This window comes from Mustelus asterias, chromosome 5 (assembly GCF_964213995.1).
Source record: "Mustelus asterias chromosome 5, sMusAst1.hap1.1, whole genome shotgun sequence".
Taxonomy (NCBI): Eukaryota; Metazoa; Chordata; class Chondrichthyes; order Carcharhiniformes; family Triakidae; genus Mustelus; species Mustelus asterias.
Window position 1 is genome coordinate 42,735,409 of NC_135805.1, and position 27,860 is coordinate 42,763,268.

The window sequence follows — 27,860 nt, forward strand, 5'->3', positions numbered from 1 at the left end:
GTTCACCTTATCTATATCCCTCATAATTTTAGAAACATCTATCAGGTCGCCTCTCAGCCTCTGTCTTTCCGGGGAGAACAATCCCAGTTTATTCAATCTCTCCTCATAGCCAATACCCTCCATACCCCAACATTAGGATTGAAGTCCAAAATTGGATAATCGTGGACTGATCTTCCTCACAAGTCTGGAAACATGAGGGAGTGCTGCACTGTTAGAGGTGCCGCCACTCAGATGGGATGTTGAACCAAGGCCCTTTCTGCCCTCTGATGGATCCGTGGCACAATTTTGCAGAAGAGCAGTGGAGCTATCTGCGATGTCCTGTTCAAAATATTTTCCTCAATCCTACAGCACTAGGGAGGTCATCTGCTGTTCCGTGGAGTTTGTTCTGAATCGATGGGCAGGCATGTCCCCGACATTGCAACAGTGAGCACACTTCAGCAGTACTTAACAGTACAGGGATCTGGGTGTACAGGTACACAGGTCACTGAAAGTGGCAATGCAGGTGGAGAAGGTAGTCAAGAAGGCATACAGCATGCTTGCCTTCAACGGCCCGGGCATTGAGTTTAAAAACTGGCAAGTCATGTTGCAGCTTTATAGAACCTTAGCTAGGCTGCACTTGGAATATCGTGTTCAATTCTGGTCGCCACACTACCAAAAGGATGTGGAGGCTTTGGAGAGGGTACTGAAAGGATGTTGCCTGGTATGGAGGGCATTAGCTATGAGGAGAGGTTGGAGAAACTTGTTTTGTTCTCACTGGGACAACGGAGGTTGAGGGGCAACCTGATAGAAGTCTACAAGATTATGAGAGGCATGGACAGAGTGGATCGTCAGAAGCTTTTTCCCAGGGTGGAAGAGTCAATTACTAGGGGGCATAGGTTTAAGATGCAAGGGGCAAGGTTTAAAGGAGATGTACGAGGCAGATGTTTTACACAGAGGGTGGTGGATGCCTGGAACTCGCTGCCGGGGGAGGTAGTGGAAGCAAATATTGTAGTGAGTTTTAAGGGGCGTCTTGACAAATACATGAATAGGATGGGATTAGAGGGATATGGTCCCCGGAAGGGTAGGGGGTTTTAGTTAAGTCGGGCAGCATGGTCGGTGGAGGCTTGGAGGGCTGAAGGGCCTGTTCCTGTGCTGTAATTTTCTTTGTTCTTTGTTCTTATTGGCTGCAACAAGCTTTGAAATGCCCAGAGATTATGATACATTCCATATAAATGCAAGTCTATTTTTTCTAACCCCTGAAAGGTAAACCTCCCCAGCAATTGGATCCACCATCCCCAGCAATCATCAACTCTTCCCTGACCCAACATCACTCCCTCCAATCTTTTTATGAATCTCTGCAATCACAAACTCTGCCCCACCTCCTGACAATGATCTTTACCCCAAGCACAGCTTGAAACCTATCTAGTCTTCAACTGCAACCTCTTCTGAAACATTCCTCCCACTACCTGAAGGGATGCCAAGCCAGTCAACCGGGCTGGCTTCTGGGTGGAGAATCTGTTTTAAAATAAAAATAAAATATATAGGCTATAGGATTGAAACTGCACCAAGTTCAGAACAAGCCCTCTCCTCCTCCACACCCCAGGCTTGGAAATCCAGTCCCAGTAAGTATCTGGAACCTGGTGTCCGGAAAGGCTGTTGGGAACTGAAATGAGACAAGATATTAAAATGTTACGGCAAGAGACTGAGTCTGTGGGGAAGTAAAAGAACCATCGCAACACATGAATAGTTGCTTTGTACCTAAACCGAAGTTCTCGGGGGCTGCTTGGCACTTCAGGGCACTTTCCCCAGAGGGCCGTCAGCAAGCTTTTCAAGAGGTGGCAGCTGGGCTCCTTTGCAGCAGTGGCATTGAAATGGCACGTTCAGCTAAGTTTCTGACCTTTGGTAACTCCGAGGATGGTGATGGTGAGGGACTTGGCGACGGTGGTAAAGTTTAAGGTCAAGGGTTTGAATGCATCTGACAGCGCACTTGCTGATACTGCAAATGCTGCCTGTGCAGACATGCTGTAGATCGAGAAGCAAAAGCTGAGGAAGGAGGTGACCTTGGCTGCTACTGACGAACTGCCCTTATAATGCAAGTTGGCGGCCGGTACCTTTTAAGCAGATGGCACAACTCTGTAACTGGCTCCTTGCTGCTCAGGAATCTGGGAAGGTTTTTGTCATTGATCGTTGCCAGGTAGGTTTTAACTTGATCCTCATCATATATCCGTCCACCTTTTGGATATTGCGGTTTCTTTTAAATGTAACTTTCAGATTCTGAAATTTATAGGAGCAATTGTACATTAACTGGCTGCCTGTGATGTCAGTTACATCAAACCATAAAAGACGTGGGAGCAGAAGTAGACCATTTGGCCCAATGAGTCTGCTCTGCAATTCAATGAGATCATGTTTGATCTGGTTTGATAATGTTCAACTCCCCTTCCCCACTTCATCTCCATAACCCCTGATTCCCTCACTGAACATATTTAACAACTCAGCCATTACAGCTTCTCTGCAGTAAAGAATTCCACTGATTCACTACCCTCTGAAAGAAGACCCTCGTCAGACCCCACTTGGAGTACTGTGCTCAGTTCTGGTCGCCTCATTACAGGAGGGATGTGGAAATGATTGAAAGGGTGCAGAGAAGATTTACAAGGATGTTGCCTGGATTGGTTGGCATGCCTTATGAGGATAGGCTCGGTCTTTTCTCCTTGGAGAGGCGAAGGATGAGAGGTGACCTGACAGAGGTGTACAAGATGTTGAGAGGTATAGATCGGGTGGATTCTCGGAGGCTTTTTCCCAGGGCTGAAATGGCTGCTACAAGAGGACACAGGTTTAAAGTGCTGGGGAGTAGGTACAGAGGAGATGTCAGGGGTAAGTTTTTCACTCAGAGGGTGGTGGGTGAGTGGAATCGGCTGCCGTCAGTGGTAATGGAGGCAAACTGGATAGGGTCTTTTAAGAGACTTCTGGATGAGTACATGGGACTTAATAGGATTGAGGGTTATAGGTAAGCCTATATATAAGCCTAGGTAGGTAGGGACATGACCGGCGCAACTTGTGGGCCGAAGGGCCTGTTTGTGCTGTAGTTTTTCTATGTTCTATGTCCTAAGAAATTCCTCATCGTCTTTGTCTCAAATGGGTGACCGCTTACTCTGAAATGATGCCTTCTGCTCAGAGTCTCTCCCACAAGGGGAAACAACTTTTCAGTATCTCAGCTGCAGTCTGCCATCGATACCAGATTTCTGGAGACAGAAAACCCAACAGCTGCCCAGAGACAACAGCAGGGGGGCCTTTCGTGAGGCTTCCAACCAGTCGCGAGTCTCCCAGGTGCATTTTTTCAGTGCAATCAGCTCTGTGCCAGATTAGTGTGGAACGTTTATCATATGGAAATGTCATGGAAATTAATATTTCCATATGATTAGCGGGCCCAGGCTGGTATTCCCTGGCTCTCTAGCATCTCCACCCCCACCCACGTCGGGAGTGGTTCCCGCCAATGGGGTTTACAACTGCTCCCCAATAATAGAGAACTGGCATCCTCACCCCACTGGTGGGACAGAGGCCACTGAGGCATCCCCCCCTCCCCTTGGGAGGTGGTGACCCTTGGGCACTGCCAGCCTGGTACCTTGGCACTGCCCACTGGGCACAGGGCAGTGCCAAGGAGACAGGGGCAGGGCATACTGAGAGCAGGGCTTATTTGGGAGGGCGATCGGAGAGAACTTCTGCCACTCTGCATTGGGGTCAGTGGGAGAGGGAGGGAGGAGGGTGATTGGGACTGGTCATCGGGGAGAGAATTCGAGCCTGGTCATCGGGGTGGGGGAATTGTCGGGGCAGGTCGTGTGGTTGTCGGGGCTGGCCATTGGAGGGTGGGGGGGTCGAGGCTGGCCATCGGATGGGGGTACATCAGGGGGGGGTTCCAGTAGACCAGCAATCGGGGAGGAGGGTCGAGAAGGCCAAAGATGGAGGGGTGTCAGCAGGCTAGCAATCGGGGGGTTGCGGGGCTGGCCAGTGATCGGAGGCCAGCGATGGGTGCACTCAAAACTGGGCGGCAACTTCTCCCGTTTTCCCACCCATTGGGCGCTTAGTTTTGTTTTGGGAGAATCCCAGCCCTATTGCATTCGGGTGTTCGGGATTGTAAAGGTTAATGTGTGACTGGGAAAATAGCACCACCGACATTATGATATAGAGAGTCAGTTGTGAGTGTATATATATTTTATATAGTTGTATGTTATTAATAAACAGTTATTGTTCAACCATACAAGCTGCTAGACCTCTTCATGAGGCAACAACCATATAACAACACCTTTCTGCTGCCAAGGGATATTGTGAAAGGCAGGAATGGCAGCAGCTTGGTCATCCACTCACCGGAGGTGAGCAACCAATTAATCCAATTGATTGGTCTTTAACATCCATTTTATGCTGCCTTCGGCATTTTACCAGCACGGAACAGCCTTCCATCATCTACAAGACCACCAGATCCCATCCCATCCTAAGTTTCCCCCCTCATCACTGCAGCCTGCCTATCAGGACCAGGTACAAAAATCACAGAATTCCCCATACCCTTGCACGTTGTTTTTATTCAAGTAATCATCTAATGCCCACTTGTAATCTTTGATTTTATCTGCCTCCACCACACTTCCAGGCAGCCCATTCCAGACCTGAACCACTCATTGTGTGAAAGAGATTTTTCTCAGATGGCATTTGTATCTTTTGCAAATAATTTTAAATCTGTGCCCTCTCGTTCTTGATCCTTATTCAAGGGAAACTGTTTTTCCCTGTCTACTCTGTCCAAATTAAATCTCCTCTTACTTTTTATTCTCCAAGGAGGACTGTCCCAAGCTCTCCAATTTGCCCTCATAACTGAAGTTTCTCATCACTGGAACCATCCTTGAAAACCTCTTCTGCGCTCTCTTCAATGTGTTCACATCCTTCCTATAGTATAGTACCTAGAACTGTCCACAATATTCCAGCTGAGGTCTAACTACTGTCTTGTTTAATGGCACCTATCCTCCCTGCAGCCTCAATAGTAGGCACCTCCTAGCAGTGGTGCTGCACAGGAGGGGCAGGTTGCCATCCTTAATTGGACAGCAGTCCCAGTGGCAACTTCTCAACTGGCCGCCACTGGTAAAACCTGCTGTTCGCCAGTGTGGGCTCAGGACCTGTATTTAGTCCCAGTGACCAACTGACCTGCCGTGAAAATTCTCATAGAATCTTAGAATCCCTACAGTACAGGAGGAGGAGGCTGTTTGGCCCATCGAGTCTGCACTGACAACAATCTCACCCAGGCCCTATCTCCGTAACCCCACTTATCTACCCTGCTAATCAAGGGTCAATTTAGCATGGCCAATCCACTTAACCAGCACATCTTTCGGACTGTGGGAGGAAACCGGAGCACCCGGAGGAAATCCACACAGACGCGGGGAGAATGCGCAAACTCCACACACAGTGACCTGAGGCTGGAATCGAACCCGGGTCCCTGGCGCTGTGAGGCAGCAGTGCTAACCGCTGTGAGGCAGCAGTGCTAACCGCTGTGAGGCAGCAGTGCTAACCGCTGTGCCACTGTGCCGCCCATGTGTCTGATGTGCTCTATTTGCTCAACGCTGATTTATATGAAATCCTTCCCGTAATTAGTTACAGGATATTTGCACTTAATTTTATCATTTAGAATTATGTTCTCTCTGCATTTCATCCCAAATCCATTTGAGGCACAACATTGCAAAGTGTTTTCTTTAATTAAAAACTATTTAGGAAGCATCTTTTCATGGAGCAATGCATATTCAATAGGCATAAATTTAGTCAGTACACATTACACCACCTGCCACCTTTTCCACCTTTCCCTCCATATACTCCAGCCTATTAAAGATACTAGGCTATTATATTAATGAGTTTATTCTTTTGGTTCTAGGATTATGATGCTTTCTTTGAATCAAAGGAAAACAACACAGTTTCCACATTTTTTGGTTTAAAACCAAAATCAACATCACGGGTAAGTATAACTTTTTATTTTATGGCCAGATGGCTCTATTTTCATTCATGGTGAGGTCTTGGTGTTTTATTCGGTGTTGGCATTGATAGTGCATCTCAGCAACTGATGAAGTGGAGCAGGGTTCTAAACATTGGTACATTGCAATGATAACTTATCAGCATACGGAGTGGCACGGTGGTACAATGATTAGCACTGCTGCCTCACAGCGCCAGGGACCTGGGTTCGATTCTCTGCTTGGGTCACTGTCTGTGTGGAGTTTGCACATTCTCCCCGTGTCTGCGTGGGTTTCCTCCTGGTGCTCCGGTCTCCTCCCACAGTCCAAAGATGTGCAAGTTAGGTGGATTAGTCATGCTCAATTGCCCCTTAGTGTCAGGGGGACTAGCTAGGGTAAATGTATGGGGTTATGGGGATAGGGCCTGGCAGGAATTGTGGTTGGTGCAGACTTGATGAGCCAAATGACTTCCTTCTGTACCGTAGGGATTCTATGATTCATACAGAATTGACGTGCAAGAACACAGGCCAGAACATCCTTACTAGACAGTTGAATAGCATTTGGAAAATCATGGGCTAATAAATGAAATAAGCCCAGATTTGTTAAAGGGAAATTGTGCTCGACTAACTTGAATGGAGATTTTTGATAGTGTAATGGAAGGGATTGGTGAGGGTAACACAGTTGTTGTTCCATATATGGGCATCTGAAAGGTATTTGACAAAGGGCCACGTAACAGACTGGTCAACAAAATTAAACGCCACAGGATTAAAGGGACAGTTGCAGCATGGATTCAAAATTGGCTAAAGGACAGAAAGCAGAGGATAGGGGTGAAGAGTTATTTTTCAGACTGGAAAGAAGTATACAATAGTTTTTCACATGGGTTGTTTATTAAGACTATAAGTATTTTAATAACCTGGACTTGGATATATAGCACATAATTTCAAAGCTGATATGATAATCTAGAACTTCAAAGGGACATAGCCAAGTTGTTGGATTGGGCGGACAGGTGGCAGATGAAGTTCAATGCAAAGAAGTGATTCATTTTGGTGGGAAGAATATGGAGAAACAATATCAAGTAAAGGATTCAACTCTAAAGGGGATGCAGGAGCAGAGTGACCAGGGTGTGTATGTACATAAAACATTGAAGGCTGGACAAGTTGAGATAGTAGTTAATAAAGCACATAGTATCCTGGGCTTTATTTATAGGAAGAAGTTTAACAACACCAGATTAAAGTCCAACAGGTTTATTTGGTAGCAAAAGCCACACAAGCTTTCGGAGCTGCAAGCCCCTTCTTCAGGTGAATGTGACCAAGGAATCGGATAGAATAGTAATGATATAAAGGCCATTAGATAAATACTTGCAAGGAAAATACAGAGGTACTGGGGGAAAAACAAAGTTAAAGTTTATTTATTAGTCACAAGTAAGGCTTACATTAACACTGCAATGAAGTTACTGTGAAATTCCCCTAGTCGCCACATTATGGCACCTGTTCGGGTCAATGCACCTAACCAGCTTGTCTTTCAGACTGTGGGAGGGAACCGGAGCACCTGGAGGAAACCCATGCAGACACGGGGAGAATGTGCAAACTTCACACAGACAGTGACCCAAGCTGGGAATGGAACCTGGGTCCCTGATGCTGTGAGCTATAAGTCAATAGATGTACATAGAAACATAGAAAATAGAGGCAGGAGTAGGTCATTTGATCCGTCGAGCCTGCGCTGCCATTCAATGTGATCATGGCTGATCCTCTATCTCCTTACTCCCACTCTCTCCCCATACCCCTTGAACCCTTTAGTGTCTAGAAATCTATTTATTTCCACAAGGATGTTGGGCCAGGAGGCCTTTTAAAAATGTGTTCATGAGATGTGGGTATCGCTTGCAAGGACAGCATTTGTTGCCCGCCTCTAATTCCCTTGAGACCAGTGAAGAGTAATAGAATCCCTACAATGCAAAAGAGGCCATTTGGCCCATCAAGTATGCATCAATTCTCTGAAAGAGTATCTTACCCAGGCTCCCCTCCGCCCTATCCCTGTAACCCCACACATTTTAGCATGGCTAACCCCCCTAACCTACACATCTTGGGATACTAAGGGGCAATTTACCATGGCCAATCGACGCAACCTGCACATCTTTGGACAGAGGGAGGAAACCGGAGCACCCGGGGGAAACCCATGCAGACATGAGAAGAATGTGCAAACTCCACATAGACAGTCATCCAAGGCCAGAATTGAACATGCGTCTCTGGAGCTTGAGGCAGCAGTGCTAACCACTGTGCCACCATGCTGCCCCTATTGTAGGTTAGGCCAGGTAAGGACAGAAGATTACCTTTCCTGAGGGGCTTTAATGAGTCTCACAACACAGGTGTTGTGACACTTCTTGCTGTGTTCACCCTAGTCCAACGCCGGTATCTCCACATCAGGGCTTTAATGAACCAGATGGGTTTGTACAATTAATAGCTTCATGGCACCATTATTGAGACTTAAATTTCACCAGCTGCCGTGGTGAGATTTGAACCCATGTCCCCTGAGCAATAGCCTGGGCCTCTAGATTACTAGCCCAGTGACATTACCACGATGCCACCATCTCCCCATTCTATGGTGTAAAGTCTATAATTCTATGATTCTACACCCTTGGTTTAAATTCATGCCCACTGACCCTCCCCAAGTAATCAAAATGGACCTGTCTTATCAATAGGGATGCTATCTGGCCCTTTCATTATTTCACAGACCTATATCAGGTCACCCGTATATCTGTGCTACTCTAAAGCAAATAGACCAATAGCCTTGAGCCTATCTGAGTCATTGAGTTCTAATAGATTTTCTCTATATCTTTTCCGGGGCTGCTATATCGCCACCATGTGGAGGAACCAAAACAGTGCAAGACTCGAGATGCAGTTTGATCAGCGACACGAATAGTGTCAAAATGATGTCCTTTGATACTGAATGATTCTATTAATATAGCTCAATACCTTTACCTCTGGCTACAATTTTTCAACAGTGGTCATGAACTTTATGATCTGTATACAGTAACAGCATGATCTTTTTGTCTTTCAACCTCTTTCAATATTATTACCTGCAAGTGAAACATGCATTCTGGATTAACCTTACTGACATGCATAATATCACATTTATCCAAATTAAACACCGTTTTTCATTGTGTAGCTCATTCTCCTAATGTATCTAAATATTTTAAAATTTGACTGCACTCCTCTACCATCTTAACCCTTGCATGGATTTTGGTATCATCTGTAAACTTGCAAACTCTCAACACGACAGTTCAGTTGATAAATAAGAACATAAGAACTAGAAGCAGGAGGAGGCCATCTGGCCCCTCGAGCCTGCTCTGCCATTCAATAAGATCATGGCTGATCGTTTCATGGACTCAGCTCCACTTACCCGCCCGCTCACCATAACCCTTAATTCCTTTACTGTGCAAAAATAGTTTGACTCCAGAAATTGGGGCAGAGGCGTTGGGGGAGATGAGATGGAGGGGCTGAGTCGGAGGGATGGAGAGGATGGGATGGATGAATAGAGGGGATGGGGAGAATTGTGGTGGATGAGATTGTGAAGACATTGTGAAGCCAACACTGGTAATATGTCTCCGAGCTGGACCACATCCCTATCCCTTAACTAAACTGTTTGAGTGCAAGAGGGGAGCAAAATCCTAATTCAACATTTCAAATTGCGCTGATTTGTGAGGTATCTTACCAAAGATGTTTTGCAAGTCTAGGTTGCCAAATGTCTGCAAGATTTCCCTCATCCACTACCCTAAGTACTTCCTCAAAAAAACTCCATCAAATATGTTAGGCACAAACTATTTGTGCAGAGCCATGTTATGAATTTTTAACGACCCCCTTTTCATGACCATTGATCATAAAGGGGTTTCAGGCTGACAGAGTTGTCATTACCTGATTCTGATTTGTGCCTTTTTTGAAAATTGGAAGTGCATTAGTTTGCTTCTAATCTAAGGGGACTATCCCTTGACTCTATTGAACTATTAAAGATACACCCTGTTATAAATCCAGTTTGAGCTGGGTGTAAAACCTCACTTATTATTCTATTTACTCTATGAGGTAGTATTGATGTTAGAACGTTCAACTCACAATTAAGTAATGACCGAGGGTGATATGATGCACACTCTGTTGGGTCCCTCCTCTCCTTACGAATGACACTTATGATTACATCTCTCCACGAAGGAGCTAATAATCTAGTTTCTAGTAGGCCTATTGAAGTAAAGGTCTAAATATGTCTTTAAAGATTTTGTAAAATTCATTTATATAACAGTTAGGGCCGGGACTTCTATTATATTTAAGTGCATCGCTGGTTTTATCATTTTCCAAATCAATGATTGATTTATCTAATTCCTTAGTGCTACTTTCTGACAGCTTTGTCACATTGATGTTTGTAGACAATCATTAAGTTTCCCCCCTCACAATCCCTACAGGTATCAGATTCCTGGTACCATTTCCTATAGAAATCAGCAAAAGCAGAAGAGATTTGCTCTCGTTTGGACAAGAAGTGATGGGGTGTCTGTGACTTAAGTTTTGGAATGATATTGCTTGATTGCTGCTTTCTTAATTGAAATGCCAACAAACAGCTTGTTCTATTGCTATGTTCACATGTTCATATCTCTGTTTTGCAAATCATAAACGCCCTTCAGTTCTTTCTGAAAGCAAAGTATCAAGAGCTCTGTGAACCTTTGTGAGGCCGTTATCAAAGCTGATGAGTGCTGCTATTTGTATTGCTGTTCTAAATGTTCAATTTCCTGTTCTAATCCAATCCGTTTTAATTCATTTTTCTTTTTTTTGGCACAACCAAATGAAATGATGTAACTTTTCAAATGCTCAGTCCCATAGGGTCAGGGGTGAGGGATCGGGTGCTGTGTTGAGTTCTACACATAGAGTCATAGAGGTTTACAGCATGGAAACAGGCCTTTCAGCCCAACTTGTCCATGCCGCCCTTTTTCTTAAACCCCTCAGCTAGTCTCAATAGCCCGCATTTGGCCCATATCCCTCTATACCCATCTTACCCATGTAACTGACTAAACGCCTTTTAAAAGACAAAATTGTACCCGCCTCTACTACTACCTCTGGCAGCTTATTCCAGACACTCACCGCCCTCTGTGTGAAAAAATTGCCCCTCTGGTCCCTTTTGTATCTCTCCCCTCACAGAGTTGTAATTCTTACCTCACACATTCAACAACCTCTTTATCATTTGAGAGAGATGTTTTCAAGTGTCACCTCTTTGAATTAGATTTGTCTTGGATACTAAGTCACAGTTAGAGGCCCATGATCAGAGAGATATTGGTAGGAAGTCACTGTTAATTATCTCTGTCTTTGTTGTAAAGAAATTGTCAATGTGGGAGTAAGAGCAGTGCCTGTTGGAACAAAATGTAAACATTTTGCTACTCGGGTATTGGTGCCGCCATGTATCTACTAGCTCAACTTCCATAGCACAACTTCTCAATGGTTTGCCCATCTTAGAGTTGGGGTTTGACAAATTTGAGAGTCTTTCTGCCATTTGGGATGTAAATAATTAAAATCCACCCACTAAGAGCAATCCTGTGCCCTTATCTAAGATAAGACTGAAGATCTTTTCAATAAGTTGAGGGCCATCCTCATTGTGGGCATATGCTTTTAACAATGAGACCTCTGTCCCATTAAGCAATATGAACCTGTCTTCATTGTCCTTATGTTGTGAGTGGACACTGATCTGTGGAATAAGATTGCTACACCCCCCTTTCTCTCTCTGATGCATGAGAGGAAAAGAACACCTGGTTTGCCCAAAATCTACCCATCTTACTATGTTCTATGTCTGGCAGGTATGTTTCTTGTAGAAATGCAATTTTGCAGTTCAGATGTTTCAATTGACAGAGTATCTTTTTCCTCTTAATAGGGCTATGTAATCCTTTCACATTATAGGCAATTACTTGACACTCCTCTGTTGCAATGTTTTTTCAGGGACTGAGTATTTGCCAAAACTTCAGTTAATACAAAGACTCGCAAAGTCAGTATCCTTGTTAAAGACGTATCTTTATTTGACCAACGATGGCTGGGAAAGATAACATTGGGCTGTCCAACACCTCTTTGACGGGAAGGCCCTGAGGATTCCAATACCACTCTGAAGTTACAATACATCAGACGGGACAATTATACATTTTCATGTTTGCTTTACCCGCCTTCCTTTAGTTATGAACCAGTCATCGTTAGTACAAATCAATCATTGTTAACAGTTGTCCTACACCTTAGCCAATTCCATGCTACCCGTTGACATCATGGGATTTCAGATTTCATAGAATCCAGATGCTTCTTCCCCCTGTCGCTTTGCAACCTCTGACACTGAGCTATAGAGTTCAAAGGTACTGTTCTCACCAACTCTCAATTATATCAATGGTCAAGTCAGACAGTTGATATTCCCATATCTGAGAAGCATTGTCTCATCAGTTCAAATTGAACAGCTCTATTCATACTATGGCTTTGGGAACCCATACTTTCCATAACCTATGCTGATAAAAATATACACATTCTGTGGCTTAATTGTTCCAAAGTGATTTTCCTTTATTTGATTTATTATTGTCACGTGTATTAGTATACAGTGAAAAGTATGCTCTGCATACTTGCTCTGCCCAAGACCACAAGGAACTACAAAAGTTCGTTAATTTAGCCCAATCCATCACGCAAACTGGCCTCCCATCCATTGACTCTGTCTACACTTTCCGCTGCCTCGGCAAAGCAGCCAGCATAATTAAGGATCCCACACACCCCGGACATTCTCTCTTCCACCTTCTTCCATCAGGAAAAAGATACAAAAGTCTGAGGTCACGTATCAACCGACTCAAGAACAGCTTCTTCCCTGCTGCTGTCAGACTTTTGAATGGACCTACCTTGCGCTAAGTTGATCTTTCTCTACACCCGAGCTATGACTGTAACACTACATTCTGCACTCTCTCGTTTCCTTCTCTATGAATGGTATGTTTTGTCTGTATGGCGCGCAAGAAACAATACTTTTCACTGTATGTTAATACATGTGACAATAATAAATCAAATCAGCATTGTTCCTTGCACGCTATACAGATAAAGCGTACCCTTGAAGATGCTGTGAGATAAAAACTATGTACAGGAGAGATTAACCGCAAACTTGACCCACCTCCAGGTGGAGCTAGGTTGAAGACAAAGTCGTTTGAAACAACAAAACTGAGACTTAACATTACACTACTCTGTTAAAAGTTTTGTATAATAACAAGGAATCACCAGAGCAATCCTTCCGGTTCTCCGGCCTTCAGCTGTATTGGTGCTATGGCAGCTGAGCAAACTCGCCTGTCAACCTGGGCACAATCATCTGCGCTTAGCTACTGTCCCCTAAGACTGCTCCCCATCCCTGCCAACTACCCATTGCAGGAACTGACTAAAATTTTCTTGAACATTTCTGAATCATAGAATCCATAGAATCCCGACAGTGCAGAAGGAAGCCATTTGGTCCATTGAGTCTGCACCGACCACAATCCCACCCAGGTCCTATCCCCATAACACCACTTATTTACCCTTTTAATCCCCCTGACACTGAGGCAAAATTTACTATGGCCAATCCACCTAATCTGCACATCTTTGGACTGTGGGAGGAAACCAGAGTACCCGACGGAAACCCACGTAGACACGGGGAGAACATGCAAATTACGCACAGACAGTGACCCGGGGCCGGAATTGAACCCGGGTCCTGGCGCTATGAGGCAGCAGTGCTAACCACTGTGCCACCGTGCCATGAATTATTTTTTATTTTATTTTCCTTTCACTGCCATCTCTCCTTTTTCTTTTTTATCCACTTGCAAAATAATATCCCCAAAGATCAATCATTGGATTACTTGAGTCTTTTTTCCCTCCTCCCTCTCTCTCTCAGTGCTCTCATCCGTGATGTTAGACTATTTACCAGGCTGGGTACACCAGCCATGTCAATTGAATACAGATTATTATGGATGTGTTAAAGGTAATTAGCTATAATGTGAAAGGATTACATAGCCCTATTAAGAGGATATCTGTCAGGGGTGAAACCATGCTCAGGCAGGGGACGAGGCTAGCCCATTGCACTAGGGGTGTCCTGGCGCCTGCGATCATGGTTAAGCCAGGGTAACGAATCAGGGTGGCCAATGAGGTAAAACCAAGGCTTTACCTGCTGCAATTTTTCAAAGCTATCTCAGCCTTTTGGCTAATATGAAGCGTTGGAGCAAGCCCGAGAGGGGCAGCCTTGAAACATTGGCTCTATTCTCTCTCCACAGATGCTGTCAGACCTGCTGAGATTTTCCAGCATTTTCAGTTTTTGTTTCAGATTCCAGCATCTGCAGTGTTTTACTTTTATCTTGATGTCTATTCTGCAGAATCACTAGCTTTCCCAGACTCCAGTAAGTGATTTACTGCACCCCTGTTGCCATTTGAGCTCCTGGCACAATGCCACATTTTATATTACCCAAGAAGGACTTTCCTTAATCTCGTTGTGGATATGGTCTATGACCAGCAGCTCAGCAATGTTCAGGTCAATGCCTGAATCCTGGCTTCGTTTTAGCATGACTATCTATGCCATCCTTACTGGGAGGGTAATGAGTGCAGTCATGGCTTATGAAGATATCAAAATGAACCTGTGTGACCAAGGTTCACGACACTCACGTGCCAACAATGGATAGAAGCATAGAACTTATTTTCTCATTCTAATTGTAGCATATCACTGGAATCTTAAAGCAGGCTTTCATATGTCTGAACAAACTGGGACAGGCTTCTGCTACCCCCTTCACTTTTTTCAGAATAATTGTTGTATGCTCCGTAAGTCTTTGATCAAAAAGGCAAGGGAATGCTAATAAGGAATTAGTGATGGTGCCAACAATACATTGAAAAAGATTGAGCCAGGCACTAATGTCAAGGAGAGTGGAAGCAACCCCAGTTTTAACATCTGCAAAGTGACAATGGCCAAATTGCCCTATTCCACACTTTACTCCTTGAATATCATCTTGTACTGAACTCCTGATTATTTGGAAAACCTCAGCAGGTCTGGCAGCATCTGTAATGAGAGGAAAGAGCTGATGTTTCGAGTCCAGATGATCCTTTGTCAAAGCATCTGGACTTGAAATGTCAACTCTTTTCTCTCCTTAAAGATGCTGCCAGACCCACTGAGATTTTCCAGCATTTTCTCTTTTGGTTTCAGTTTCCAGCATCCACAATAATTTGCTTTTATCCTGATTATTTGGAACTGGTGGCAAAATAAATATTCAGCATAATACCACAAATAAGATAAACATTTATATAGTTTTCTTTTCATCACTAAGAGAAGATAAAATACAAATAACAAAGGAACATGTAGTTTGACTTCTCATGCTCAGCTTTGCTGTAATATGATAGGAAAGGTTGTGGTTACATGATAGATAACTCAATAGCAGGATTACATTGGGGAAAGAATTTTGGTCTCTGGCTCTGCAGATTGTTTGCTGACACAATCCATATATGAAACCTTAAATGAATTAAGCTATAATAATAAAACTTACAGCCGACTTAGCTGAGGAATTGGACCTTGTAGCTTTGTTATTTTTCCATTAAATGAGCATTAATGATGCAAGAAGATGGATTAAACTGTTTCAGAAATAGATCAGGCGAGGCTGATGTCTAACTAATGTTACGATCCCAGCTGATGTTAGAACTGGATGGGAAGATTCTAGAATGGAACCCTGGCTCAAAACACCGTAACTTTTATTTTTTTAAAAATAGCACATGGGGGAACAAAGTCACAAGACCGCTAGTTAGTTTATTACTAAGAAAAAACATTTACTAAACATGAAAAAAGTGGATTATAATACAATACTCCTTTTACTCCCCATAACAAACATATACAGATTTTAAGATTAACACGGATTAACACAAAGTCCCTTTTAAACACCCAGATTGACTGTGGTCAAATACACACACTCTGCTCCAAACCCAAGTTAGTGTCTGTGGTTTTCTGCTCAGAATCCCTCCCAGATGATTCTTATATCATGAGCCACCTTGTTTCACTGAACTCTGACTTCCACAAAAGTGATTTCAAATTCCACTTTCAAAAATGATTTCTTTCCATGGTTTTAAAAAGTCACACTTTCAAATGTTCTTTAAAATTATGCTTTTCCTCCACTGCTTCCATCAAGATTTCACTTTCAGATTTTACACCTCTCCCTCCAGATTTCCTTTGTCTTAAAGGCTTTTTCACAAACCAGCAATTTCCAATTATTTCAAACAATGTCTCCCAAACTTTCTCACAAACCTTAGCACCACTACAGATATCATATTGGCCTCTCATGATCCAAATTTTTTTCAACTTTCTGTGACCAGTAACCTGTTCTGGTTCCCAGTTTCGTTTGTTCCATTAACTCAAGACGTCTTGGAAACTTCTCTTCATTTCTCTAGTTTCCTTAACTAACAGGACTTTAGCATGTTTTCATAACCATTACTCCATTTTCTTCTAGCAAGGCTGAGAGAGATGTTCCCTCCTTAGCTTTCTAAAAACAACTGCTTCTAGCAGAGCTGTGGGAGAGAGCTGCCTTCTCTCACACAGCCAATCTCCAAATACAATCAAATTAGTTAATCTAAAGTTTCTAAACTTCTCTAATTTATAAGGCTGCAGTTGCTAAGCAACCATGCCTGGTTTATTTACTCCTCACGCTGTAACCCCCTCTAAGCACAGTAGAATTACAGTTGGAATTGAAGCCAACCCCCAGACATACAAACACCTTTGTCCAGCATGAATCTAACTACAGGTATTACCCTTCCAGGCACAGAAAAAATAAAATAAACCCACCTAAAACTATCCCTTATTTCTAATGTTTACCAATACAAATATAAAAAATGATCTCTTAAAACTATCTTTATTTTCCTAACACTGAGTCATCTGATGACTGAGAGGGGATTAGTTGCTTCACTGCACAGTTACATGAGTCAGTCCTCTCCCAATGAATAGTAGCAGAATTCTTATCTTTAAGGGCTTAAACTTTAATTTATGCAATGATAGATTTAAGTACTAAAAATAGTCTAACTTTAAAATTTTATATTATATTTTGTTTCTCCCCTGTATTTTGTTTTCCAGAAAACAATGAAATGTTTCTTGGCAAAGGCAAAATACTGTCGGTGCTGGAAATCTGAAATTAAAACCGAAAATGCAGGAAATATTCAATAGGTTAGGTGGCCTCTGGAGAGAGAAACAGAGTTAACAATTCAGGATGACCTTCCACCAGAACCCATTGTAAATCCTGGGTTTTGATGAAAGGTCAATGACCTGGAACTTTAATTGTGTTTCTCTCCAGAGATGTTGACCTCCTGAGCATCTTCAGCACTTGTTACTTTTGTGCTTCTTGGGGCTGTGTTGTGTTCACAGGGAAGATGCAGAACCTGTTAGACTGTTAGTTAATGTGTGTGTGATGCGAGCAAGCACATGGTTAATTTCAGATTCAGGGACTGGAAGTCTCTGGTCTTGTACACCCCACTGCCGCTGCCAGTGAGAACGATGAATTTGGTGCTCAGCCAAATCGCCACTCACTGCAGCGGGACCGGAAAATCCCAGCTGCAGGTGAGGTTGGAGAATACCGGCCAGGGTCTCTACAATTCAGGGATGCAGTTCTCCTAAAAGATTTCTCAGTATGGGAAACGCAGTGTGATGCCCGCCAGGTAGGTCAACGCAATCCCAATCACCGTGCACTTAAATACACTTAAGCAAGGTCAGCTTTTCAGAGATCGAGCTGCCTTTAAAAGGGTCTCCGAATAATGCTCCAGCCCTCCCCTTCTCACCGACAAAGACCCCTGTCTCCCAGTCGCCAGCATCAGGCACCCTCGGGGCACCCTCACACCCCTTCTCTCCCCCCCCCCCCCCCCCCCCCCCCCCCCCCCCCCCCCCCCCCCCCCCCCCCACCCCCCCCCCCCCACCACACCAACTCTGGAGTTGTCAAAGACTACACCCCTTCCGGCCTCCCCTTTAGAGCCCCCAGCATCGTCTCATGTGTGGTCTCAGATTTTGGAGACCTATAGTGATTCCACCAGCTTCACATTGCATCGGCAAGTGGGAGAATTACAGGGGCCAGCGGAATTTGGCTTAAAGCCGATTCTGAATATTTAAATTAGAATTTATATATGCTAATCTGGTTCACGTCCAGCCCTGTTCCCCCCCTCCCCATCTCCCCGATCTCCTAAACTGAAGTCACAACTAAAGGTCAGTCAGTAAGTGAGATGTTTTTATAGTTAGGCTTATCCATTTTCCCCAGAACTCCGATTACTCTGGTTTGCAGCAAAGCAAGGCAGCTGCTCGTTAGTATACCCACCTGTCACGCGGGAGACCGGGGTTCGGTTCCCTGACGGCACGTCGATATGGTGTCTTTGGGTGGCACGGTGGCACAGTGGTTAGCACTGCTGCCTCACAGTGCCAGGGACCCGGGTTCAAATCTGGCTGTCTGTCTGTATGGAGTTTGCACGTTCTCCTCATGTCTGCGTGGGTTTCTTCCGAGTGGTCCGGTTTTCTCCCACAGTCCAAAGATGTGAGGGTAAGGTTAATTGGACATATTAAATTGCCCCTTCATGTCGGGGGATTAGCAGGGTAAATATGTGGGGTTAAGGGGATAGGGCCTGGTTGTGATTGTTGTTGGTGCAGGCACGATGGGCCAAATGGCCTCCTTGTGCACTGTAGGGATTCTATGATTCTATCTATTTCCCCATTCTAGATTCACATTAGTGGTATTTAGAACATTTGTGACATTTCCAGCTATTTGGATCCCCCATCGATATACCACTATAGTAACAGCACAATATCTTCGAGAAAGAGGTGCTATTGCTCCCCAGTGATTCAGACACAATCAGCTCCATTTTGGTAATTCAATAATTACAGGAAATTCTGAATCCAGAAAGTCAGAACTAACCAATATGAGATTTCCCTGAACAAATCAAGATTAATGCAATTTTGGCTCTGAGTTTAGTGCCTATTTCTAGTGGCCATTCTGGAATTCGTAACAATAGCTCAAAATTAAAACATTTAAAGTTGAGTTTAATGTGCATTGCAATGGATAGTTCACTTTTTTTTAATCCCTGTTCTTAAATTTCCTTTTGGTCCAATGCTTGTTAAGATGGAGACAAGATGAGAATCATTCTCTGGCTAATTAAGTTAGCTAATGGTGAAGAAGCAACATGACTCATCCTTGCTTTCCAAGCCCCTGTGATAACATCTACCCTGATGACAGAAAGCCTTAAGATTCACTAATATTTTGGTTGTCCTTTTTCTGAACCTTCTCCATGGCCTTGATGTTAAATGCCTTGTCAGTGGACCAAAATTGACACGGTGGGCGGAACTTACTGCAGCCTGCCCCCCTCACTCCCCACTGGCAAGTTCAGAGGTGTATCATCAGATGATGCCACCGGCATCTCACCTCCATTTGTTTAAGAAGTCCGGATCATGAAGGCTTCTGGGCAGCCGGTCCACCGGAGGATAATCGAGGTTCTTAAATGATCACTTAAGAACCACTTAAAGGCCTCATCCCACCACTGCGGGTATTCAATCACTGGGGCTGGGAGACACATCATGTGGTGAGACTGTCCAGCAAGCATTGCTGGGTTTGGCACAGCATACCAGTGGGAATTGTGCGGGGTGGGGGGTTTGGTGTTCCCTTGGCCACAAGCATTCTGTGCTTGATTGAGGAACCCAGCTTCAGGGAGTCGGTGGATGGTGAGTTAGTTTCCTTCCCGAGTCAATTGACACCCATTATCCGTGGGCCATTGCAACTTAACGGTGCCTCAGGGATTCAACAAGAGGCACACACTTTCCCCATACCTTCAGAAGGTTGCCCTCAGGGTGGAAGGCAGCCTTGTTATCACAGGCCCTGGCATCAGGAAAGGGAGGTACATGCTGCTTAAGCCACACCCTCCAATACCCATCCCAGCCCCTCAAACCCCCATCCCACCCTCACTCACCTTCGGTCCGGGGTCCTACACCATTCCTGCACTCTGGTGGGTACACTTGGCGATGGCAAGCACTTTCCAGCCTCGGGCTGGCGGGCAGGTCTTCCACTGTTTCGGGACCTTAATCGCGGGGAAAGCCCGTCTGTAGTCACTTAAGTGCCTGAGGGACACTTGGTTCTGTTGGCCACCTGCACATAACTGATGGTGATGGTTTCCTGACATCAACCCCATAAACTCCAGCCCAGGAGTTCAAATTCCAGCATAGCAGCTGACTGCAATTAATTAATTAAATCTGGAATAAAAAGTTATTCTGAGTAATGGTGACCATGAAACTACCAGATTGTCGTTAAAAACACATCTGGTTCACCCATTTAGGGAAAGGAATCTTTACTTGATCTGGTCTGTATTGCTGGACCAGAGTCACAGCAATATAGTTAACTGCTAACTGCTCTCTGAAATGGCCAGGCAAGCCACTTCATGGTTTACAAGAGGGTGGTTCACCACCTCCTGAAGGTAGTTAGGCTTGGAAAATAAATGTTGGACTACTTAGCAACCTCCACACCCTGTAACTCGGGGGTGTCTAAGATAGGCCGGGTAATGTTGCTATGCTGCCCACCAAACAAATGTGAGGTAATGCATTTTGGAAGGTCTAATACAGATGGAAAATACAGTAAATGGCAGAACCTTAAGAGTATTGATAGAACATAGAACATAGAACATTACAGCGCAGAACAGGCCCTTCGGCCCACGATGTTGCACCGACCAGTTAAAAAAAAAAACTGTGACCCTCCAACCTAAACCAATTTCTTTTCGTCCATGAACCTATCTACGGATCTCTTAAACGCCCCCAAACTAGGCGCATTTACTACTGATGCTGGCAGGGCATTCCAATCCCTCACCACCCTCTGGGTAAAGAACCTACCCCTGACATCGGTTCTATAACTACCCCCCCTCAATTTAAAGCCATGCCCCCTCGTGCTGGATTTCTCCATCAGAGGAAAAAGGCTATCACTATCCACCCTATCTAAACCTCTAATCATCTTATATGTTTCAATAAGATCCCCTCTTAGCCGCCGCCTTTCCAGCGAAAACAATCCCAAATCCCTCAGCCTCAGGCAGAGGGATCTAGATATACAGGTCCATAGGTCACTGGAAGTGGCAATGCAGTTAGTCAAGAAGGCATACGGCATGTTTGCCTTCATCAGCCAGGGCATTGAGTTTAAAAATTGGCAAGTCATGTTGTAGCTTTTTAGAACCTTAGTTAGGCCGCACTTGGAATATAGTGTTTAATTCTGGTTGCCACACTACCAGATGGATGTGGAGGCTTTGGAGAGGGTACAGAAAAGATTTACCAGGATGTTGCCTGATCTGGAGGGCGTTAGCTATGAGGAGAGCTTGGACAAACCTGGTTTGTTCTCATTAGAACAACGGCGGTTGAGGGGCGACCTGATAGAAGCTTTTTCCCAGGTTGGAAGAGTTAATTACTAGAGGGCATAAGTTTAAGGTGCGAGGGGCAAGGTTTAAAGGAGATGTACGAGGCAAGTTTCTTTTACACAGAGGGTGGTGGGTGCCTGGAACTCGCTGCCGGGGGAGGTAGTGGAAGCAGATACGATAGTGACTTTTAAGGGGCATCTTGACAAATACAGCACGGCTGGTGCAGGCTTGGAGGGCCAAAGGGCCTGTTCCCGTGTTGTAATTTTCTTTGTTCAAACATTTCTAAAATTGCACCAAATTTTTCAGTTAAAAAAATATAAAGGTTGGGGAGAGCTTAATGGTGGCGAGGCAGCATGTGGGACATCGACAAGTACACTAACTGCGTAGGTGCACACACACCTGGGTTGCATTGCCACGACATATTGTGAGCAGAAGCCAACAGTTTCTCTTGGGTGCGCAATTTAGGCCTATCTCGCTTCTAACTGGTAATTATTCAACAAGTGTATTTGTGCACATGCTGTTAGCAGCAAAATTACTTGTAATAAAAAAATACTTAACCATGTCTATGAAGAGAAAAGTAGATAAAGAATGCTGTGCATTTTTAAGCAAATGGAAACATTTGTACGTTTTACCGAAGTGGAAAGTCTTTATGCTTAATTTGTTTGCAAACAGTATCAGTTGCCAGAGAATGCAACATTAAAAGACATGATGAGACATGCCACGTTGATGCATACGGCAAGTAGACAGGCAAGCTATGAGGACAAGTTGGCAAAATTGGAACAGTCATTGAAAAAGCAACAATGTGCATCTACAAACGTGCATAATAGAAGTGACAATGCATTAAAAGCAAGTTTTGTAATCGCTCAAGAAATTGGAGCTTTCTCAAAGCCATCTTCGGAAGGAAAGTTTGTTTTTAAAAAAATGCATGATGTAAACTGTGAACATTGTACATCCAGACAAGCAACAGTGTTATCAAAATATTAGTCTTTTGAGAAACACAATTGTCGACAGAATTTATGAATTATCAGAAAATTTGACAGGTCGGCTCCAGGATAAGGTGAAAGCTTTCACAGCTTTTTCAGTGATTGGTGAGAGCACAGACACATGTGACGTAGCACAGTTAGCTGCGTTTATTCACAGTGCTGATGGAAATATAAATGTGACGGACGACTCCCTCCCCGATCATTCCTGGCTTCTCCATCGGCCTCAGTGTATGTTCCCCCACCTTCCCCCCCACAACCCAACCATGTGAGGCTCCCTCGGGGATCATTGCCAGGGGGCATTGTCACGCCACTTCCTGCCGATGTTGCTGTACCCCCGGTGGCTATACTGACCTTTGCAGCCCCTGAGAGACCCCCTTGCCTGGGTAAACCTGTTGATAACTTTGCCGACGCGACATCATAACGGCAAGCTATGAAAATCTTATTTGATTTGATTTATTATTGTCACATGTATTAACATACAGTGAAAAGTATTGTTTCTTGCGCGCTATGCAGACAAAGCATACCGTTCATAGAGAAGGAAAGGGGAGAATGCAGAATGTAGTGTTACAGTCATAGCTAGGGTGTAGCGAAAGCTCAACTTAATACGAGGTAGGTCCATTCAAAAGTTTGATGGCAGCAGGGAAGAAGCTGTTCTTGAGTCAGACTTTTGTATCTTTTTCCCGACGGAAGAAAGTGGAAGGGAGAATGTCCAGGGTGCGTGGGGTCCTTAATTATGCTGGTTGCTTTGCCGAGGCAGCGGGAAGTGTAGACAGAGTCAATGGATGGGAGGCTGGTTTGCGTGATGGATATGTGGGGGCAATATCTGACAGGGGTGGTGTTTAATTATATTTAACTTTATTAAAATATATTGAACTCCGGTTTACCCCTCGATTACGTTGCTAGCGAGGATCGGTGAAAATCGGATATCACTATCTCGCTGGCAAGACTTGCTTTTTCCAGGTTTTGCCAGATTTTGAGACCCCTCCAGTGATCTCGTGCATGGAGAGCGTTGGCTCAGGATCTCGCCCTAAGGGAAGGATTTTATGGCCTCGCTCGGGTGAGATGGTAAAATCCTGTCCAAGGCCACTGGAGATTTCCATTCTCGGAACCTCGCCCCGCCCCAGAATCGAGGCAGGTGAGATGGTAGAGTTTTGGCCTAAGGATCTGGCGCAACCAGATCAACTTAATACGTCATATGTTACATTTATCATCGATTCTTTCTTTGATGATTAAATATTTCTTTAATTTTACTTGCTATTGAAATGCGCAGCTCTTTAAAGTTCTTATAACTGGAATATCTGGATCTTGTTAGGTACATCTTTAAGGATATATCTTTCGGAAAACAAGATTGGTCTGGCCTGCCACTATTTACATAAGGAGAAATTTGACCTTTTGAAACATTTGAGTTTACCACCCCTGCTGCAACTGAATAAACAATGTGTACGTAACCTGCTGTGTTGCAGCCTGTTCCTCTTGTACTGAATGTAATGATGTGTTACTTTTCTATTGCATTACTCATTGGAATTGAGGGTTGTTGAAGAACTCTGATTATAACATACCTTATCTTGCTGGAGACTAAGGGGGCGGGCGATCTTACCATTGCGCCAGCCAATGGGTGGGGCTAGCTGGTAAGATTGCGCGAGAGCTGAGAAATCAGGTTAGCGCCCAATTTTACGCCTCTTACCGGCACCGGTTATCTGGCGAGATCAGCCTCGTGCCCATTTCTGGCGCGAGGCTGAATGAATTATTGAAATCTGAATTTAATATAATTTAAATGAAATTAGCATGCCTGGGACATCATCGTCCGGGCTCACTTGCCTCTGTGGCCTCACCAGGAGAGGTTTTCTCTTGCAAAAATCACAGCTGGTCTCCAGCAACAGAAACCAGACATGGTGGCCTCACCGGTAGAACCGAAAGCTATTTGAGCCCCCCCTCCCGCCCACCGGGAGATCAAGGCAAGAGAAGATGTCCTTTGGGTGACACTGCCAGCCTGGCACCCTGACACTGCCCCTGGGCACTGGGCATTGCCATGGGGGCAGCAACTGAGGGGAAAGGGCCTACTGGGTACACAGGGCCAGACTATAGTGGGTGGGGGTCAATTGGTCCTTGGGAGTTGCAGGGGTTGGTCAGTCCGGGTGGGTGGGAGGGGATCGCAGGGTTTAATCGCTCTGGCCGGGATGGGAAGGTCGTGATAGGCTGCAGGCCCCCGCAGTAGCTAGGGGATGAGGCCTGCTTTGGACCATGGAGGCCTGGTGAAAGCAGCAGAGGCTGCTGTCAGAGCTGAGGGACCTGTGCATGTGTAATTGTGCTCTGTGCTGCTCTCAGTCAGCGTTCAGGAGGTTTAAGCCCTACCCCCTCCCCCTACAGGCGAGAAACGGTTTTATGCTTTCGTGCACTGGCTGCATAAGATTGCCGATTTGGACTCGCCCAAAAACTCTCCTGTTTTCACTCTTGTCTTGGACTTGGGGGGCGATCTTACGAAAAAATTCTAAGACAATCCTATCTTTGTGCCAAGAATAACCTGCATGGGGCTACTGTCTTTGCAGGGGTATCTCAGTTACTTATCCAGAGGCAGATGGACGTTAGAACTTGATGGCAGCAATCTTTTTCCTGTGCCACTATTGCAGCTGAATCTTTTCACTGACTACTGACTTGCTCAAACACATTCATTGCATTGAGGTCTCCAAATCTTTACATAAGAACATAAGAAATAGAAGCAGGAGTAGGCCATCTGGCCCTTCAAGCCTGCTCCGCCATTCAATAAGATCATGGCTGATCTGATAGTGGGTTCAGTTCCACCTACCCGCCCGCTCCCCATAACCCTTAATTCCCTTATTGGCTAAAAACCTATCTATCTGTGACTTAAACACATTTAATGAGGTAGCCTCTACCGCTTCATTGGGCAGAGAATTCCAAAGATTCACTACCCTCTGGGAGAAGAAGTTCCTCCTCAACTCTGTTCTAAATTGACTCCCCTGTATTTTGAGGCTATGCCCCCTAGTTCTTGTTTCCAATGTAAGTGGAAACAATCTCGATGTTTCTACCCTGTCTAGCCCCTTCATTATCTTATATGTCTCTATAAGATCTCCCCTCAACCTTCTAAACTCCAAAGAGTACAGGCCCAGTCTGCTCAATCTCTCCTCATAAGCCAACCCCCTCATCTCCGGAATCAACCTAGTGAACCTTCTCTGCACCCCTCCCAAAGCCAATATATCCTTTCTTAAATAAGGGGACCAAAATTGTACACAGTACTCTAGGTGCGGCCTCACCAGCACCTTGTACAGTTGCAGCATGACCTCCCTGCTTCTCGCGCGATCCCTCTCGCGATAAAGGCCAACATTCCATTTGCCTTCTTGATTACCTGCTGCACCTGCAAACTGTGTTTTTGTGATTCATGCACAAGGACCCCCAGGTCCCTCGGCACAGTAGCATGTTGTAATTTTTCATCGTTTAAATAATAGTTCCTTTTCCTATTATTCCTTCCAAAGTGGATAACCTCACACTTAACAACATTATACTCCATCTGCCAGATCCTCGCCCACTCACTTAACCTATCCAAATCTCTCTGCAGACTCTGTGTCTTCCACGCAATTTGCTTTCCCACCCATCTTAGTGTCATCCGCAAACTTTGTTACCCTACACTCGGTCCCCTCCTCCAAATCATTTATGTATATGGTAAATAGTTGAGGCCCCAGCACAGATCCCTGCGGCACGCCACTAGTCACGGATTGCCAACTAGAAAAGCACCCATTTATACCTACTCTCTGTTTTCTGTTAGATAGCCAATCTTTAATCCATGCTTCTATTTCTTATGTTCTTATGTAAAGATTTGGAGACCTCAATGCAATGATTTAACTCCGTGCACCTTTATCTTTTGCAGTAACCTTTTGTGAGGCACCTTATCGAAAGCCTTCTGGAAATCCAAATACAATACATCCACCGGTTCCCTCCTGTCAACCGCACTCGTCACCTCCTCAAAAAACGCCAGTAAATTAGTCAAACATGACTTTCCCTTCCTGAATCCATGCTGCGTCTGCTTGATTGAACCATTCTTATCCTGGTGTCCTGCTATTTCTTCCTTTATGATAGATTCCAGCATTTTCCCAACTACAGATGTTAAGCTAACCGGCCTGTGATTACCTGCCTTTTATCTGCCTCCTTTTTTAAACAGTGGCGTTACATTAGCTGTTTTCCAATCCGCTGGCACCTCCCCAGAGTCCAGTGAATTTTGATAGATTACAACTAATGCATTTGCTATTGCCTCTGCCATTTCTTTTAGTACCCTGGGATGCATTCCATCCGGACCAGGGGACTTGTCTACCTTTAGTCCCATTAGCCTACCCAGCACTATCCCTTTAGTAATAGTGATCATTTTAAGGTCCTCACCCCCTACAGTCCCATGACCGTCTATTTTTGGTATGCTATTTGTGTCCTCCACTGTGAAGACCGACACAAAAAACTTGTTTAAGGCCTCAGCCATTTCCTCGTTTCCCATTATTAAATCCCCCTTCTCATCTTCTAAGGGACCAACATTTACTTTAGCCAATCTTTTCCTTTTTATATATTTGTAAAAACTCTTACTATCAGTTTTTATATTTTGTGCTAATTTACTTTCATACTCTATCTTTCCTTTCTTTATTGCTTTCTTAGTAGTTCTTTGTTGCTTTTTAAAGCCTTCCCAATCCTCTAATTCCCCACTAATCTTGGCTACTCTGTATGCATTGGTTTTTAATTTGATACTCTCCTTTATCTCCTTAGTTATCCATGGCTGGTTATCCCTTTTCTTACATCCCTTCTTTTTCACTGGAATATATTTTTCCTGAGTACTGAGAAAAATCTCCTTAAAAATCCTCCACTGTTCCTCAACTGTCCCACCAATTAGTCGGTGTTCCCAGTCTACATTAGCTAACTCCGCCCTCATCCTATTGTAATCCCCCTTGTTCAAGCGGAGGACACTGGTTTGGGATCCTACTTTCTCACCCTCCATCTGTATTAGAAATTCAACCATATTGTGATCACTCATTCCAAGAGGATCCCTCACAAGGAGATCATTTATTTTACCTGCCTCATTACACAGGACCAGATCCAGGATAGCTTGCTCCCCCTCGTAGGTTCTGTAACATACTGTTCGAGGAAACTATCGCAACAGCATTCTAAGAACTCTTCCTCAAGTGCACCGTGTCCGACTTGAGTTGACCAATCAATGTGGAGGTTAAAATCCCCCATGATTATTGCTGTTCCATTTCTACATGCATCTGTTATTTGTTTGTTTATGGCCCGCCCCACCTCAAAGTTATTATTTGGGGGCCGATAGACTACGTCCACCAGTGACTTTTTCCCCTTACTATTCCTTATCTCCACCCACATTGATTCCACATTTTGCTCCTTCGAGCCTATATCGTCTCTCACTACCGCCCTTTATGCACTAGAATACCTCACCAATCTTCAGTTAATATTCTCAAGAAATGTTGCAACTGTGCCCACCACCCTACTGAAACCGCTCAAGCTAGTAATGTTTTGTTGCACTTGACAGAGTTTCGTAACAATGCACA

The 27,860-nt window shown here is 44.5% G+C and overlaps 1 protein-coding gene across 1 annotated transcript in view; it reads left to right on the forward strand.

The window, feature by feature from the left end:
* The window catches only part of sh3bgrl2 (SH3 domain binding glutamate-rich protein like 2), a 99,442-nt gene that overhangs the window by 65,900 nt on the left and 5,682 nt on the right, over nucleotides 1–27,860 (forward strand). Inside the window, exon 3 of the mRNA XM_078212463.1 lies at nucleotides 5,879–5,959. Coding sequence (XP_078068589.1) covers nucleotides 5,879–5,959 — 81 coding nt within the window. The remainder of the gene's footprint in view (nucleotides 1–5,878; nucleotides 5,960–27,860) is intronic.